Here is a 19,207-nt window from a genome sequence, read left to right on the forward strand (position 1 = left end):
TTTAACAAGCCGTAAATTGAGCTTTGAAACTGTGAAGTCCTTACTAAACTCTGTAGCTGCAGGTATTGTGGAGTAATTCCTCAAAGTTTCCTGCAAAAGCACTTTCATCTTCTTCCAGTAGCTCATTTACTGTCCCCTTCCAACCGCATCTCGGCAATTCATCCTTCTTGCTCCCCACTCCTAGCAGTGAGTTAGGAAGGAATATTCCTCTTCTCGTCTTTCCCAGTAATGGCTTACCATCTCCGCTCTCGCTGCTCTGCCCTCCCAGCAGTGACTTTGCAGATCTGCTTCCCCTGCTCTGCCCTCCCCACAGTAATTCAGTAGCTCACCTCCATATGCTGCACTATCCCAGCTGTGACTCAACTCCCCCTTCCTGACAGCAGCCCAGTTCCTCCCTCTACTAGTGAATCTACAGCTCGACTCTGGACTCCAAGCAGTGATTCAGCAGCTCCATTCCCCTCTCCAAGATGTGATTTAGCAGTTCAGGTTTCCTCTCCAAGATGCGACTCTGCCGCTCGGCATCCCCATCTATCTCTGCAACTGCCTGAGAGAACTTTCCCCTCTTTGGAGCGTTTTCCTCTCATTTTCTGTTGTGTCCATGGGACCAGGGCAGTCATCACAAATTTTGGGGCCCCTTACACATCTTTAGGCACAGGGCCCCCCTGGAGCAGAGAAGAAAATGGGAGGGGGGACAGCCGGCCCCCTGGGGACCATCGCGCCCCTTACAGGTGTAATGCCTGTACCCCACTGATGGCGGCCTTGCATGGGACAGGAAGTAAAGGGGCCTGCATGTACATGTAGCCCTCCTAGGAACATCTACTCCTCCAGATTGACCTGCCCATAAAGGCATTTTAATATTTGAATAACTTCTGCCAAGAAGCAGCCTGCTGCTTGCATCATGGTTAAGAGCAATTGGGACGAATACCAAGGCAGGGTCCTATGATGCCTTCAGGAAGTTATGTACAGCACCCTGCCAGAGATAACATCACTCAATATAAAAAAAGTTATGTAACGAAAACAGAAGGGTTTATCTAAAACATTTTATGTTGGTGAGTGGGGTGGGAGGAACTAGAAAAGAAAAGATGATTAAACATCTATCTACCCAACTCCAAAAAAGTTCTCCTTTGCAATGGGTCTGCACCTGCATTGCAAGGGTTAAATTCTTATTTAGTCTAGGGTACAGTAAAGGCAATTTACCCAATCCTACGCTCCCCCAGCAGACAGTTCTCCCCCATGCTCCAAAAGTGTTGTCTCATTATCCTCACGAACAATGCTTCGGTCTTGACGTCAGAGGACCTTAGAGCTGTGGAGCATTGGGTAGAAGAGGTTGCCGGTGATCTGCCGAGGTGGTTCCGGCTATCGTGAAAGTTCCTGCGCAAAGTGATCTGCCGAGATGGTTCTGCCTAACGGGAAAGTTCCTTCAAGGACTGCGCATGCGCAAACTTGCCGACGTAAATCTCCGAACCTCGGCCGGCATCCAGGGCGACGTGGATTTCGAGGAAAGTGGCCAGTCGGCCTCACCTCCTCGCTTCGCTCGGCCTCCTGGCTCTTTTTTTAACATCCTCCAATCCACGGGGATGTTAAAGAATAAGCCTGGATGCCGGGCGAGGTTCGGAGATTTCCGTCGGCAAGTTTGCGCCGGCGCAGTCCTTGAAGGAACTTCCCCGTTAGGGGAACCTTAAGGACAAGTCACCGGAACTGATCTAGCAGCATAGATGAGCCTGCAGAAGTGGAGGATCTAGTAAATCTGCTTATCCAAATTCCCTAGAGCAGTGGTTCTCAACCTGGGGGTCGAGACCCCCTCAGGGGTCAAATAAAGATTTGCCAGGGGTCACCGAATACTGGGCTGTTCCTGAAGACAGCACCGCTCTCCCAGCCTTTTTGCGGCCGCCCAGCAAGGCCATCCCTGGAGCCTGTGGCTGCCCAGCTGGACTGTTCCTGGAGCCTGCGGCCGCCCACTCAGCCTCTTCACAGACGCCCATTCAGTTCACAGCATTGCTGGGGGGGGTGGAGACTAGAGGTCAGCTGACTGGTGGGGAATGTGAAGTGGGAGGGGCTGCAGGAGACCCTAGCTCCTGATTTCGGCATAGGTGTCACTGCTACAAGACACCACAAAGTCAGAGACACAGTGAGTAACACTACCTGCGATTATATTTGCCATTAAAAGGACTTAAGGAGCGCTAAATGTCTGCGGATTAGGGGCGCAAATTACCTTTCTTGGGTGCTGATAACCCACGCTACGAAATTTATTTTACTGTTAGGCAAGCAGCAAGCAGTTAACCCATGCATTGTGGGAGCAGACGCATACTGCAAGGGAGAAGTTTCCTGAAGGTCAGAGTTCAACATTCTAACACTAACTTATCTAGCCCTATAAAGAACAAGTCGGTATACGTACCTTTTCTGCAAGCGATCCGACCCAATCTCCAGTGACGGAAGCTCTGATCCCACACTGAGCTGTCGGCCACGGCTTTGCTGTGTTGGCGGGTGCAGAGGACGCGTCTGACAACGGAGGCCTCGTAGTAACTCTATGGGTGACATCACTCCCCATTCATTTCACAGCCGCTGTCGAATGTGTACTCAGCAGAGCTTCCTCTGCTGGAGATCAGGTGGGATCGCCTGCAGAAAAGGTATGTATACTGACTTTTTTTCTTTATAGGGCTAGATAGGTTAGTGTTGGAATGTTGGCGGGATTTTAGTTTTCACATGGACTTCCACTTTAAGGTTTAGGCCTCATTAGTTGGGGAATTTCTTGGCACTAAAAGCCCAGCAAGCATAACCAATGTATCTCTTGACAAATGCTCCAGAAATGCCTGTGTACATGAGCCTAAATAAAAATTCTTGTGCTCTTTCTCATTTTTTCACCAGCTGTCTTCCGTATTGACCAGCGAAGTTCACAGCGTTCGGGCTGGCAGGCACCTTGCTACAAAATTGAATCATTTAGTCCAGCTGCACTTTGACCTGGCTTCCACCACCATAACCAACATTCCCATGAAGGTAAGTCCTCTTTGTCATGCCCTGTCCTTGGCTATTTTTCTTTGTATTTTTTTTTTTTCTTTTTACTTTCATTTTGTTTCCCTCTCCATATCATATCTTTCTGTTTTTCACTAGCCCACACTCAGTGTCTCTGATCAGGTTAGTACGTTTTGGAAAACACCCCCCCTCCCCTCCAAACGCAAGCGTTCCCGAGAACAGTGTCGCAGGCAACTTTCTGCTTACTTACAAAGAAGTGACCCCACCCCCACCCCCTTACCCACCTCCTGTGTTATTAGCGCCACCCTGTGGTCGTGTAGCCATGTCTGCCCTCATGTGATTCCTGTGCTTTCACATCCGTGTTGGTCGGTTCCTTTCATGTCCACAAGCCATTTTGGGCTTCATGCATGGAAAGCGCCTAAACAAAGTACTGTATTTGTTGCTTGTAGCAACCAATCAAATTCTCTGTTTGATGAATACAAGGTTGTAGGAAAAAACGAAAGGCAATTTATGATTAGTTGACATGGGCAACAAGAAAAAAAAATTCCTGCACACATTTTTGATGGTCAGGCCCTTTTTCTTACCTGAATTTCAAGGTCCTTTGAGCTGTTGAAATGGCTAATACATTCCAGGTGCATGAAAACAAAATGTGTGCAAAGTCTTTGTTTTTCTTTAGAAAGCAGTCACAGCCTATGTAGAAAAGACTTGTCCCTTACCCGCATGCTGCAGAGATGGACTCTCTCTCTGAGTGGAAGCAGTGATCTCTCTGTAGAGGTTTCAACACATGCTCTGCTGGGTCAGAGCTGGAGCTCTCCAATCATCAAGTAGCATGAACTTTGCTGACTGCATAGCTTTATGTCTGACTCCGATAGGACTAATATCAGACCTCTGCAGTGGTACCACTGTTTTCACAGAGGTACCAGGGGTCCCTGTCTGTAGCTGTTTACGAGGGAGGGCTTTTCTATGCAGCCTCTGCTTTAGAAAGAAAAAAAACAGACACGGAACACCTTTTGTTCTGAGGCACCGGAAATGTTCAACACTCTCCCTGCTTAGTCTGACCTATAGCTTTGCCATCAGCAAAGCTCATGCTCCCTGTTGATTGGAGAACCCTAGCTCTAACACAGCAGGAGGGAAGGCTGACCTCTGCAGAGAGACAACTGTTTTCACACAGAGAGCAAAGGTCCTTTTTCCTGCAGTATCCTGGCAAATACAGGATTGTCTACTTTGCACACCTTTTGTTTAATGCTCACTGGAATGTACAGTGGGTATAGAAAAGAATTTCCCCCCTTTAAAATAATCACATTTTTGTTGATTTGTGGCCTGAAATGAAGACGGATACAGTTTTTGTTTTTATCCAGCTGTATTTACTCAGTGCGACTTACAACATCCAAGCGAACAATATAACGCCAACATGTCAGGAGAAAAAATTAAACAAATTCATTTGGAAAAGGGTTCAACCCCTTGTGTCAGCATTTTTTCGGACCACGTTTTTCTTTAATTACAGCCTTTAGCCTGTTGGAATGTGTCTGTACTAACTTTTCACATCTAGACTTTTCAATGTTTGCACACTCTTCTTTGCAGAACTGCTCGAGTTCAGTTAGCTTAGTAAATTTGATGGTGCTGTTTGTGGACTGAAGTCATTCCACAGATTTTCAATGGGGTTTTAGTCTGGACTCTGACTAGACCATGCAAGGACATTAACCCTTTTCTCCTTCAACCACTGTGTGGTAATGTTTGCTGTGTGCTTTGGGTCCATGTCATGTTGGAAGGTAAAAAACTTTCTAGCAGAGGGCAGCAGATTTTCCTCAAGAATTTGATGGTATTTTGCCACATTAATTTTTCCTTTTTTATCCTGACAAGTGCTCCAATCCCTGCTGCAGAGAAACCCCCCATAACAGAATATTACCACCTCCATGTTTTACTGTAGAAATGGTGTTATTTGGATGGTGAGCTGTATTGGATTTTCACCAGACATATTGTTTAATTTTGTGGCCAAATATTACAATTTTAGTCTCCTCTGACCATAAGGCCCCGTACACACGGTCGGACCAAACCGATGAGACTGGCCCGTCGGACCGTTTTCATCGGTTCACCTCTGAAGTGGCCGTACGGCCTGATATGTGTACACACCATCAGTCCAAAATCCGATCGGGTCAGAACGCGGTGACGTCAAACACACGACGTGCTGAATAAAACGAAGTTCAATTTTTCCAAGCATGCGTGACTTGATTCTGAGCATGCGCGGGTTTTGAACCGATGCTTTTCTGTACTAACCATCGGTTTGGTCCGATGGGGCAGCGGTCCATCGGTTCGGTTTTGAAGCATGTTTAGAAATTTTGGAGCGAAGGAAACCAGACCGATAGCCTATACACACGGTCGGTTTGGTCCGATGAAAATGAACTTTGGTTCATTCTCATCGGACCAAACCGACCGTGTGTACGGGGCCTTAGAGCCCTTTCACACTGGGGCGTTTTTCAGGCGCTTTAGCGTAAAAAAAAAAACGCCTGTAAAGCGCCTGAAAGAAGCTGCATCTGCAATCATAATGTGAAAAACTGAGTGCTTTCACACTGAGGCGATACGCTGGCAGGGCATCAAAAAAAGTCCTGCAAGCAGCTTCTTTGCAGCGCTTTAGGAGCGTTGAATACACCGCTCCTAAAGCCCCCTTCCCATTGAGGGAGCCTTTTTAACGCCAAAGCACCTGAAAAATGCCCCAGTGTGAAAGGGGTCTTAGTGGCGCTTTATCAGCGTTTTTCGGGCGCTGGCAGTGTGAAAGGGCTCTGAAACCACTTGGGCTTTCACATTGGGATTGCAGATGAGGCGCTTTACAGGTTTTTTTTTTTTTTAACGCCAAAGCGCCTGAAAAAAGCCCCAGTTTGAATTTTTTTAATTTGTGATATTGTTGTCACGTGCACACAATGACCACTCTTTGTCATAAATTCCTGCACCAGTTCAGAGTTGCTGTAGTCCTCTTGGTAGCCTCTCTGAGCATTTTCCTCCTGGCTCTTTCATCCAGTTTGGTGCGACGTCTCGATCCAGGGAGGGTCTGTGTTGGACCAAATATCTTCCACGTCCTAATAATAGGCTTCACTGCGCTTCTAGGCATTGATAAAGCCTTTGACTTTTTTTGTATCCATCTCCTGACTTGTGCCTGTCCACCCATAGTTGATTGTTTGCTTCAGTTGCACTACAAGGGACTGAAATGCTCCAATAAAGCTCTTTCCATGCTGAGCTAATCAAAATGACCACAGCTGATCACAGTTGAAAGTTTGCATTTACAAGTCATTTTTTGGAAGGGGGGAGGTGATCCTTTTTCCAACTCATGATTCTGTTTTTGATTTTTTCTGACATGTTGGCGTTTATATCTTTCACTTGGATGTTATAAGTTGCACTGAGTAAATACAGCTAGATAAAACAAAAATTGTGTCTGCCTTCATTTCAGGCTGCAAAGCAACAAAATGTGATTATTTTAAAGGGGGTTGATTCTTTTCTATACTCATTATGTTTAGCTGATTTAAACTGAACACTCGGTTTAGCTTTAAAGGAAACTTTGGAAGCCTGATGCGTCTTATTAGCAGCAAGGCCCATTTAATAATGAGACAAGTGTGTCATAATTTGTATTAAGGCATTACTTCAGGAATGTTAAATGGTACCATACTATATGCTTTACAGAAACAACCGGGAACCTTTGGCATTGACAAAATTTATGATCTGATATATGTGGGATGAAGCTTTTGGTCTAAGCTGCAATCCACCTGAAGTGGCTCAGCATATACAGTCAAATATTCCCCACCATTGTTGGACTGTTCAGGGCTGATGATTGTTTGCTGGATGTTGCTTTGTGGAATGCAGAAAGGTGAGGGTATAGGGGAATGGGGCATATCTATTTTGCACACCTAGAAATTAAATATCATAGGGAGCTCTGATTGACACTGCTGTTTAATCAGTCCAGTGAAAGATGCATTCTGATCAATTTAAAACTAAATTCCAGGCATATATAAAACCACAACTTAATGCAGCTTTGTATTCATTAATACATCATTAAATGTTTATATTTGTTTAATGCAGACAGTGTAAGTACTTGATCAGCCTCTAGCAATCTCTGTACAGCAGATCCTAGACTGGAAAAAGGAGAAGGAGCACAAAGAGCCAATCAGTTGTGCTGCAGTGCTATGCGCTAGCAAGGAACATGCGTATGTGGAAGAAAGTGGCTGCACACCGACATATCGAAAGTCCTTTTTATTGCACAATTCCAATATAATATAATGACACACATCACAGGAGTAATAGCCGCTACAGAGGTTGACTTGGACATGCAGGCAGGAGGAGAGAGTGTAGTGAGAGAGTTGAGCTCATCAGTTTGCTGCTTTTTTTTTTTTTTTTTTTTTTTTTTCATTATCCAGCCACAGGCCTGGGAGGGATACAATCTACGAGTAGCGCAAGTGCCGTGGAAAATAAAATCGTTGGTCTCCTGCTCTGCCATCCAGGGTTATGCTATGTAGAAAAGTTAGCAGAACTGGATAGACATAAATACAAATCCTTTGGCAGCTGGTATTTAGCTTATTTTAGATATTTTGCCCTTTGCTCTTTAGCCACAGGTGACAAAGCAGCTCAGACAGACCAACATTTTTCACCCATCGGACTCTGATGTAATCATCAATAAGTTTGGGTGATCTAGACTTAATTGAAATCCATCCAGCTCATCTACTGCATAGGCTGTAAAGTTTTTCTTAACCAGGTTGCTGTAGAAAGCTTGTTTACAGAGATCAATAGCTACATCTAAATGTGTCAACATAAATATAAAAGTCTTCCCAGAGTGCCCCTATAAAAGTGCTCAGTCCCATGTTTAAAGCGGGGGTTCACCCTAAAATACAACGTTCTACCATGCCATTCAGCATACTAGCGTGAGCTACAGTATGCCTTTATTTATTTTTTTTGCGCTGTACTCAGTTTAATCGATTAGTTTCGTTTCAGACTCCCCGCGGGGAGTAGGCTTTCCTATGAAGAGGGGAACATGATTGACGGCCGGCTATGGCGCGTCACGCTTCCCCAAAATAGCCGGAGTAGGACTCGGCTCTTTACGGCGCCTGCGCACAGACTAGGAGCTGACTGCGCAGGCCCTGTGAAGAGCCAAGTCCTATTTTGGCTATTTTCGGGAAGCGTGACGCGCCATAGCCGGCCGTCAATCATGTTCCCCTCTTCATAGGAACGCCTACTCCCTGCGGGGAGTCTGAAACTTAACTAACGGATTAAACTGTGAGTACAGCTAAAAAAAATAAAATAAAGGCATACTGTAGCTCACGCTAGTATGCTGGATGGCATGGTAGACAAAAAACATTTTTTTTTTTTTAGGGTGAACCCCCGCTTTAAGTAAAAAGATGTGTCAGGTGGACAAGAGATGGTTCTTTATCCCATAGTGATATACAAATATAAACACACACACACACACACACACACGGTAAAATAATTATTGTATATGTCAATTTTTTTTTACAAATAAATGTCTGAAAAGTGTGGTTTGCATTCAGTCCCCCTGAGTCAATACTTGGTAGAACCACCTGTCGCTGCAATTACAGCTTCAAGTCTTTTTGGGTATGTCTCTACCAGCTTTGCACATCTAGAGAGTGCATCATTTTTTCCCATTCTTCTTTGCAAAATGGCTCAAGCTCTGTCAGATAGGATGGAGAGTGTCTGTAAATGGCAATTTTCAATTCTTGTCACAGATTCTCAATTGGATTTAGGTCTGGACTTTGGCTGGGTCATTCTAACACATAAATATGCTTTGATCTAAACCATTCCATTGTAGCTCAGGCTGTATGTTTAGGGTCATTGTCCTGCTGGAAGGTGAACCTCTGCCCCCGTCTCAAGTCTTGTGCAGACTTTAATAAGTTTTCTTCTAAGATTGCCCTGTATTTGGCTCCGTCAATTTTCCTATCAACTTTGACCAGCTTCCCTGTCCCTGCTAAAGAAAAGCATCCCACAACATGATTCTGCCACCACCATGTTTTTCAGTGGGGATGTTGTGTTCAGGGTGATGTGCAGTGTTAGTTTTCAACCACACATAGCGTTTTTCTTTTAGGCCAAAAAGTAAAATTTTGGTTTTATCTGACCAGAGCACCTTCTTCCACATGTTTGCTGTGTCCCCCACATGGCTTCTCGCAAACTGCAAACGGGTCAGATTTGTGGAGTGCATGACTAATATTTGTCCTGTGGACAGATTCTCCCACCTGAGCTGTGGGTCTCTTTAGCTCCCCTAGAGTCTCCATGGGCCTCTTGGCTGCTTCTCTGATTAACGCTCTCCTTGCCCGGCCTGTCAGTTTAGGTGGACGGCCATGTCTTGGTAGGTTTGCAGTTGTGCCATAATCTTTCCATTTTCAGATGATGCATTGAACAGTGCTCCGTCAGATGTTCAAAGCTTGGGATATCTTTTTTTACTTTTCAATTTTTTATTTTATTTATGTCGGCATAAATAAAAAAAAAACAGCCATATGGCAACAATATCACATCATCAAGAGTAACACACATAGTATATTTCCGGCACAAAAGATTATAGTTGCAGCAATGTAGGCATACGAGAGATGGCCTAATTTTAAGGCCTCATTCACACGAAGCAGACTCCGTTGCTACGTAGTCCGCCTGCTCCCGCCAGCTCAGCGGGAGATCAGTCTGCAGATCTCCGCTGAGCCGATGGATGACAGGCTCCTCTCTGCTCACTGAGCGGGGAGGGGCATGTCGGGCACCGCTGTCACCGCTGTCTCCTATGGAGCGATCTGATGAAAACAGACAGCATGTCCGTTTTCATCAGATCTTACCCGATCCGCCATGGACGGATGGGGACGTGTCCCCATACGTCTGTTTTTAGCGGATCGGATAGGGTCGAATGTCAGCGAACATGTCTCCGCTGACATCTGACGCTCCATAGGGATGCATGGAGCGGCCGTTCAGGTCCGCCATCAAAACTGACAGGCGAACCCGAACGGTCCGTCCGTGTGAATGAGGCCCAATGCCAAGAACCTTTAACTGGAACCCAAAAATCGGTACAGAATACTGTTGATCACTATTAATATCACAGCATTGAAGACCGTATCATGAGTGTCGGAAGGGGACACAAGAGGTCCATGGAAAGAAAAGGGATGGAAAAAGAAAATCAGAAGAAATAAGAATCTGGAGAACACAAGGAGACCTAGGTTGGAGAGGAAGTAGGTGTAATAGGATGTGGGTCCTGCCTTTGTACCACCCTGGGAGTCATGGACAAAGGTACATGTATAAAGGTCACCCAAGGCTCCCAGGTCTGATCAAACCGCTTACTGCGATCGTTAACAGGCCCTGCAATCTTTTCATGTACCATGATCCGAGAGGTTTTATGGTTCAATCGCCTGAATGATACAGAGTCTTCCATGCTCCTGCTATAACAATTTCGAAAATTAGGCGTTTCAGTGGACATGGCCAGCCTGAAGGTAAGTCATTAAGTAAGGCTAGATAAGGTTGTTGCCCAATAGAGAGTCCTGTTATTTTACGGAGCATCGAAAAGGTCCTATTCCAGAAGGTGCTGATTTTTGGACCCTCCCACCAAATGTGAAGCATGGAGCCTCGCAAATTACAGCCCCTGAGGCATTCTGCGGTGGCCGTGCCATACATCCTGGCCAGGCGTGGGGATATTTTTTTTTATAACCTTGCTTTAAACTTCTCAACAACTTTTATCCCTGACCTGTCTTGTGTGTTCCTTGGCCTTCATTATGCCGTTTGTTCACTAAGGTTCTCTAACAAACCTCTGAGGGCTTCACAGAACAGCTGTATTTATACTGAGATTAAATTGCGCACACAGGAGGACTCTATTTACTAATTAGGTGACTTCTGAAGGCAATTGGTTACAATAGATTTTAGTTAGGGTATCAACGGGGCTGAATACAAAGGCACGCCATACTTTTCAGATGTTTTATTTTTGAAAATGTTTCCTTCCACTTCACAGTTATGTGCCACTCTGTTTTGGTCTATCACATAAAATCACAGTAAAATACATGTACGTTTTTGATTGTAACATGACAAAATGTGGAAAATTTCAAGGGGGTGTGAATACTTTTTCAAGGCACTGTACAAAAAAAACAGAACAAATAAGTTCAGAAATTAAGTTGTGTGTAATTAAGTGGAATGACACAGGGAAAAATTATTGAACACATGAGGATCAAAAAGGCACGGAAAGCCAAGACACCAGCTGAAATCAGGAATTAGAAAGCAATCCTGCCCATTGTAAGTGCAAATTAAAATCTGCTGGTTCAATCTCAACTGGCCTATAAAACGGTGTCTCATTACCAAGATGTCACACAAACATCCAATGATGGATAAAAGCAAAGAGCTTCCTCAAGACCTTTGCAACCTTATTGTTTTAAAACTTACTGATGGCATTGGTTACAGAACGATTTCTAAACTTCTGAATGTTTCAGTGAGCACTGTTTGGGCCATAATCCCAAAGTGGAAAGAACATAATTTATCCATAAACTGGACACAACCAGGTGCTCCTCGAAAGATTTCTGACAGAGGAGTGAAAAGAATTCTCAAAAGAGTTGTCCAAAAGCCAAAGACCACTTGCAGAGAGTTGCAGAAAGACCTGGAATTTAGCAGGTACAATTGTTTCAACCGCCATGACCTGTACGCACGCTCACTACGCAAGACTTCATTGCTGAAGAGAAAGCATATTGGAGCTTGTTCAAAAATTGCTGCACAACATTTAGACAAGCCTGTGAAATACTGGGAGAGTATAGTCTGGTCAGATGAGACCAACATTGAACTTTTTGGATGCCATAATACACACAATATTTGAAAGGTCATATGGCACTGCACATCACCCCATAAGCACAATACCGACAATGAAGTTTGAAGGTGAGAACATCATGGTGTAGGGCTGTTTTTCAGCATATAGTACTGGCAAACTTCATATTGTTGAGGCCAAGTTCACACTGCAGATAGATGTGGCTGACAGCAGGGGTCCGGTGTGTCCCTGTTTTCTGTTTCAGGGACGAATCCGGCCCAAATTTTTGCCTGAAACGGAGCCAAAGACACACAGTACCACTGTGCAATTTGCTCTGCAGCCGCTCCGGAGTTGTGTGAACCAGCTCCATTGAGAGCCAGTCCTAATCTACCATCATGCAAATTGGATGCAGAGAAAACCCCCACATCCAATTCGCACTAGTATGAACTCAGCCTAAAGGAAAAATGAATGGAAAAGTTTACAAACACCTTTCTTGATAATAAAATTCTGCTGTCATCTACCAGGATGATGATGATGATGAAACAAGAGTGGACATTTCAGCAAGAAAATTATCCCAAAGCCAAGGAAACACTGAAAGAAAGCGAAAATAAAGCTGCTAGAATGGCCCAGCCAATTACCTGACTTGAATCCAATAGCAAATATATGGAAATGGTGGAAGAATGGGCCAAAATCGCGTGACTAGCAATGCATGCGACTAGTTTCTCCATGCTGGAGGCATATTGAAGCTCCCATTACCAACAAAGGATTTTGTTGGAAGTATTAAATAGATTTCAGTTAGCGTGTTCAATACTTTTTCCCTGTGTTATTCCATTATATTGCACATAATGTCAGTTGCCATGACGACTAGAAATCGCGTCTTGGTGTCTGGATATTTGTCAACCAGGTTAACTTATTGGATGGAAGCATTCGGGTAGCTGCGCTGCTGCCCGAATGCTTCCACACACCCAGCGTATACCCCCGCTATGTATCCCGGGCTCTGCTTGCCCATCTGTGGGCCCGGGACCGGCATAGCGGGTGCCACTGAGTAAAGGAGAGAGAAGAGAGCAGACACGCGCTCGCTCTCCTTCCCTTCTTGTTGCTGACCCAGAAGTGACGTGTATGACATCACTTCTGGGTCGCTATTGACAGTTTCCCCAGCCATCAAGGTCATGAAAGAATGTAATGCAGTGTGATATGCTTTGCATTACATTCAGTGAAACAAAGGGTAAACGGGGGTCTTTTAAAGAGAAACTGTCACCCAAAAAAAAAATCACATAGGGGACTTTTTTGTTAATCCAATTTGCATATGTGTGATCCCAGCCTCTTTCAGACGGGGCGGATCAGTGATAATCCGCCCCGTGAACCTCCGCTTGCTCATCGGGGATCGCTCCACTGAGCAAGCGGATGACAGGACGGTCCCTGTCTTTTCACAGTCTGTCCGTGTTCATCCGATCCGCAGGCGGATGAAAAAAATCTGAGGATTGCGGAACCGGGTGAGATCGGGTGTCAGCGGATGTTCATCCGCTGACACCCACAATCTCGTAGGGACCAATGTATGTCCCTTTTTCATCTGTACACAGATAGATGAAAAAGTGGACATACGGTCCTCCCGTGTGAAAGAGCCCTAAAGAATTTCCAAACAAACTCATTTACGGTAATCATAACATAAGGCAACATAGAATCAAAAGAAAAAAGGTGCAAAAAATCAGTTGGGCTTAATTAGACGCCCAAATGGTCTTAGTAGAGTTTGCCTTTGTTTCCAGGTTGTTTCTTGTTTGCAGTACTGTGTCTTTTTTTTCTTTCCAGCTAGATTCCTGCTCTAAAAAGCTGTCATTAATTCCTCAGTCAGAACCCTGCTTTAATATTCTAACAATCATTTTTTAGGGTAGATTACTGTGTTTCTCCAAAAATAAGCCCGGGTCTTATATTAATTTTGGCAACAAAATACAGAGTAGGGCTTATTTTCGGGGTAGGTCTTGCCATGTAATGTGCCGTCTTCTCTCCCCCTCTCCCTCCCTGCTTGACAGGAATCCCCAGTGTGAACCAAGTTAAAATGCTTGTAAAATCCTATAATCCACTCTATTACAATATTATATAATGTACAATATGTGGTTCTGTAATTTTATTGTGCCAAATACCTTCATTATAGCGCTGCTCTGTGCTTCTGTGACCCGCCGGAGCTCTCTTTTCCGCGATTTATATTACAGAAACACACACATTGTACATTATATAATACTGTAATAGAGAGGATTATAGAATTTTACAAGCATTTTAAACTAGGGTTTATTTTCGGGGTAGGGCTTATATTACAGCCCTCGTGAAAAATAACGCTAGGTCTTATTTTCAGCGTAGGTCTTCCTTTTGGGGGAAACACGGTAGAATCTGAAGGGAAGAAACAGTATTGAGAGCTATTCCAGACCTGGGGGTAATGTATAGAAGCGGGCCCTTACCCAAAACAGCCAATCAGGGCACAGCTCTTATTTTCTTAAAAAAAGATCCTGGTGCTGCAGGCAACTGCTCTGATTTTGCTCCAAGTTTTGCCCATAATGGTGCAGCTATGCACTACAGCAGAAATGTATAAATGCCTGTAGCAATCAGTCAACTTCCAAAAGCCGTTACTGCAGTCCATTTTTGAAAAAGAACAGGGCTCTGGTCATTCTTTTTGCTTCTGAAGGAAGAATTACCTATGACAATGTGTTGCCCTTATCACCCAATCGTAGTCTTCCTTTCTTTCTCCCAGATAAGCGAAGAGTTTGCTTCTTCTGTATAGGCAATACAAATCATTCCTCCCTGATTGATGCAGCCTAGTATGGCTTTTGCAACACTACAGCCTGTGTGAACTAGCAATCCTGTTACTGGCGGCAACTCACTAGCGACGGGATCACTGGTAGTTTAATAAATAACCTCTGAGGGTGAAAAATAATTCAACATTTAAAGGGGGCGTACCATCATCCAAAGTATAAATATATATATATAGAGGAAATGGCTCTAAGGTCCCCAGACCAAGGAGCCAAGTACAAGGGGTTTTTTTTGGGCCATGGTTGGACTATCGCGGTACTATTGGCAAGGTATGAAATGTAAAAAAGAACAGGTAAATAATAAAGAAACATTTTATTGAATACAAAATCAATAAAAAACATAATTGGACAATAAAGAGTTAAAAAATACAATAAATGACCAACATAACACCAGCAGAGGTTAGCTTGGCTCCTTCGAGAAACCCTCAACCAGGGCTCCCCTTCCCGGAGGCCCCCTACTTGTTGCTACACAACCTTGTATTCAAGTAGGTCCAATTCGTCCATACCAGTGCCCTTCCGTCGCCATCCGGGACCCCATGTGGTGGCAACGGCCCTTTTCGCTTTTTGCGCGGGGGCTTTTAGACTTTCTTCTGATGAAGCGGCTCTAGCCGCGAAACTAGTAAAGATGTTTGATACGACTTTCAACCCACTGTTCTTCTCCCCCTTCTGGGATTACTACACTGGTGTTATGTTGGTCATTTATTGTATTTTTTAACTCTTTATTGTCCAATTATGTTTTTTATTGATTTTGTATTCAATAAAATGTTTCTTTATTATTTACCTGTTCTTTTTTACATTTCATACCTTGCTAAAAGTACCGCGATAGTCCAACCACGGCCCAAAAAAAACCCCTTGTACTTGGCTCCTTGGTCTGGGGACCTTAGAGCCATTTCCTCTATATAAGGATCACTGGTAGGGCAAAGAACCACTCGCCTAGTTCTCCCGTATTTCTCACTGTGAGTTTCTGTGTAGTGAACCAGTTGCCGCCAGCGACAGGACCACTAGGCCGACATAGGCTTATCTCTTCAACAGGGAATCTCAACAGACAGGTTTGTTCATTTACTTGACAATTAAGTGTCTGTATTGATGCAGACAGTCAGCCAGATTCCTTGCTTCCTTCTTTTTTTTTCACCAGTTAAAAAATAAAATGTAGTATTTGATTGGTACTGGAAAAACACACTTCTATAGAGGTCCAATAGGAAACCCAACTCCTATAGCTTCCAGCATGCTCTGCTTCAATGGGGTGAGCAGAACGGGCTTGTAGCTTCTAGATGGCCATAGAGCTGCACATCAGAGCGGACCCCACCTCGAGAGTGTCTCCATCCTTTCCGGAAATTTCCTTTTCTAATGTCTCCACTTTCATTCCCTGCTGTCCAGTGTTCAGTGCTTAGACCATTTTTTCTTTAACAGTTGTTTTGAATATTTAAAGGCATTCATTTGCATTTCAGGACTTCAAACATTTCTTGGAAATTCCTGCTAACATTCCCACTAAACAAAAGCCCAAATTTTGTGTATATTTTGTCAATTTCAAATTGATTCTTTTTTTTTATTTATTTTTTAGCCTCTGCAGAGCAAAGATAGCCATTGTGAGTGAACCTTCACTGTACATTCATCAGACAGTGGTGTGACGCCCTCTTAGGCCAGCCATTTACGAAACGCTAATATACAGACTGAATGTACCAAGTTGATCGATCAACTTTGGTACAACCAGCCTGCTGCATTCTCTTGTGATTATCACTAGCTGCTGCTCTTCGGGGAGAAGACATTTGTTAATTCCCCTGTTAGAACTGTCTGGTGTTGACTAGGGATACGTGGACATTTCTTTCCTGCAACCCGTGGTTTGTACCGTGCATGGCCAGCCTTTGAAAGCACATGGTGGCAGCTGGCATTTTGTAATCTTCAAACACACATGGAGCAGCCATGGAACTGCTTCTGCTTGACTCTAATGCCGCGTACACACGGTCGTTTTTTCTCATGAAAAAAAACGTAATTTTTTCTCATGAAAAAAAAACGAAGTTTTTCAAACTTAATTTTAAAAAACGACGTTGCCTAAACACCATTGTTTTTTCAAAATGCTCTAGCAAAGCGCAGTTACGTTCAGCAGGTACGGCGGCACTCTGTTCCATTCAAGCTCGCTTCATAACTTGCTTCACACAGTGATTTTTTTTATGACACAAAAAACAACGTTTTGAAAAACGACATAAAAAATGAAAGCATGCTCGAATTTTTTTTTGTTCGTTTTTCAGAAGACATGAAACAACGTTTTCCCCACACACGGTCATTTTAAATGACGTTTTAAAAAATTATTTTTTCATCACAAAAAACGACCGTGTGTACGCGGCATAATACTAGCAATGCTCTCCATAGCCAGTACTTGTTTGTTTTCGATTGCTACATCTGTCGACTTAACCTAAGCTTAAAATGCTTCTAAAGGCAGAAGATTTTTTTTTCACCTCAATGTATTACAACCACAAAAAAAATAAAACTAACAAAATAAAAAACACAGTACAATCCCATACACCCAACTCCATACCCACAGTTGATCCAGAGGAAGGCAAAAAAAAACAGCCGAGCATGATCCAATTTGCTACAGCAGGGGAAAAAATTCTTTCCTGATCCCCCGAGAGGCAATCGGATTTACCCCGGATCAACTTTACCTACAAATCTTAGTACTCGGTTATATTCTGTACATTTAGGAAAGAATCCAGGCCTTTCTTAAAGCAATCTACTGAGCTGGCCAGAACCACGTCTGGAGGGAGTCTGTTCCACATTTTCACAGCTCTAACTGTGAAGAAACCTTTCCGTATTTGGAGATTAAATCTCTTTTCCTCTGGATGTAAAGAGTGCCCCCTTGTCCTCAGTGTTGACTGTAAAATGAATAACTCAACACCAAGTACACTGTATGGACCTCTTATATATTTGTACATGTTGATCATATCCCCCCTTATTCTCCTCTTCTCAAGAGTGAATAAATTTAGTTCTTCTAGTCTTTCCTCATAGCTGAGCTCCTCCATGCCTCTTATCAGTTTGGTTGCCCTTCTCTGCACTTTCTCCAGTTCTCCGATGTCCTTTTTGAGAACTGGGGCCCAAAACTGAACTGCATATAGGCAAAAAGCCTTCTGTAAGCAGCTCCCCCCAACCCACCTATATACTTAGCCCAATCTCAATCCAGTAATGTGCACAAGAGCAGCGTCTCATTCTCTCTCTCTCTCCTCGTGGGACAGAGAAGCAGCAGCAGGAGCCATTGGCTCTTGCTGCTGTCAATCACAGCCATTAATGAGAATGAGTGGGGCAGGGACGAGTCGTGCTTTGTCACTGGACAAACATAGCCTGCCCAAAAGGGAAGGGAACTCGCGGTAGTGCCTCGATATCAAGCAATTTTAATTTTACTGCAAATGTATAGTATGTCCAGTATGGCAGATTCGACCAAAAAAAACATCACAACCACATATGGGGCTCTTAACTTATAAACTTTGTGTTGTCCCCTCCCTCCTGAGCTCCATGTGGTGAGTCTCCTCCCTCCTGAGCTCAGTGTGGTGAGTCTCCTCCCTCCTGAGCTCAGTGTGGTGAGTCTCCTCCCTCCTGAGCTCAGTGTGGTGAGTCTCCTCCCTCCTGAGCCCAGTGTGGTGAGTCTCCTCCCTCCTGAGCCCAGTGTGGTGAGTCTCCTCCCTCCTGAGCCCAGTGTGGTGAGTCTCCTCCCTCCTGAGCCCAGTGTGGTGAGTCTCCTCCCTCCTGAGCCCAGTGTGGTGAGTCTCCTCCCTCCTGAGCTCCACGCGGTGAGTCTCCTCCCTCCTGAGCTCCACGCGGTGAGTCTCCTCCCTCCTGAGCTCCACGCGGTGGGTCTCCTCCCTCCTGAGCTCCACGCGGTGGGTCTCCTCCCTCCTGAGCTCCACACGGCGGGTCTCCTCCCTCCTGAGCTCCACGCGGCGGGTCTCCTCCCTCCTGAGCTCCACGCGGCGGGTCTCCTCCCTCCTGAGCTACTTGTGGTGGGTCTCCTACTTCCTGAGCACCAGTAGCTTGGTCTGCTCCCTCTTGACCTCTCTCTACATTCCTGAGCTCCACGTGGTTATTACATTCATTCTCCCCTCTTTATTTTCCTAAGTCATTATGATAAATATGTTTTCCTACAGGAAAATGTATTATACAGAATGATCTGCGAGATTTCCACACCATTTTGTTTACTGGAGCACAATATCTCTTTACCCTTTAAGGCTGCTTTAAAGTAAAATCAAGGCCACCCTGCTATGTAATATATTCCCCTGCCCACTCATGCTTTGGCTTTCCTGTACTTGTAATTATTTCATGAGAATGGTAGCTTAAATTGCAATTTAAACAGCCATTTTAATTTAAAAAATATTGGATCATTTTACAGTTTCCAACAGGATGATTGCTTTACCTACAGTGCAGCTTGATCAAGTCAACCAATGTGATAACTTGAACCCATCAATGTTAAAGCTGAAGTCCAGACATATATAAAATACACAAATGAATGCAGCTCTGTATTCATTAATATACAGTGATGAAAATAAGTATTTGAACACCCTGCTATTTTGCAAGTTCTCCCACTTGGAAATCATGGAGGGGTCTGAAATTGTTATCGTAGGTGCATATCCATTGTGAGAGACATAATAAGAAAAAAAAAATCCAGAAATCACAATGTATGATTTTTTAACTATTTATTTGTATGATACGGCTG

The 19,207-nt window shown here is 44.2% G+C and overlaps 1 protein-coding gene across 2 annotated transcripts in view; it reads left to right on the forward strand.

The window, feature by feature from the left end:
• INTS13 (integrator complex subunit 13) overlaps positions 1-19,207 on the forward strand; it is a 71,104-nt gene that overhangs the window by 18,617 nt on the left and 33,280 nt on the right. The window contains exons 7-8 of one of the 2 annotated variants that reach the window (XM_040345597.1): positions 2,866-2,994; positions 3,109-3,132. In XM_040345597.1, the coding sequence (XP_040201531.1) occupies positions 2,866-2,994; positions 3,109-3,132 (153 nt within the window). The remainder of the gene's footprint in view (positions 1-2,865; positions 2,995-3,108; positions 3,133-19,207) is intronic. The other variant, XM_040345598.1, reaches the window with a different exon arrangement.

Source organism: Rana temporaria, chromosome 3 (assembly GCF_905171775.1).
Source record: "Rana temporaria chromosome 3, aRanTem1.1, whole genome shotgun sequence".
In the NCBI taxonomy this organism is placed as follows: domain Eukaryota; kingdom Metazoa; phylum Chordata; class Amphibia; order Anura; family Ranidae; genus Rana; species Rana temporaria.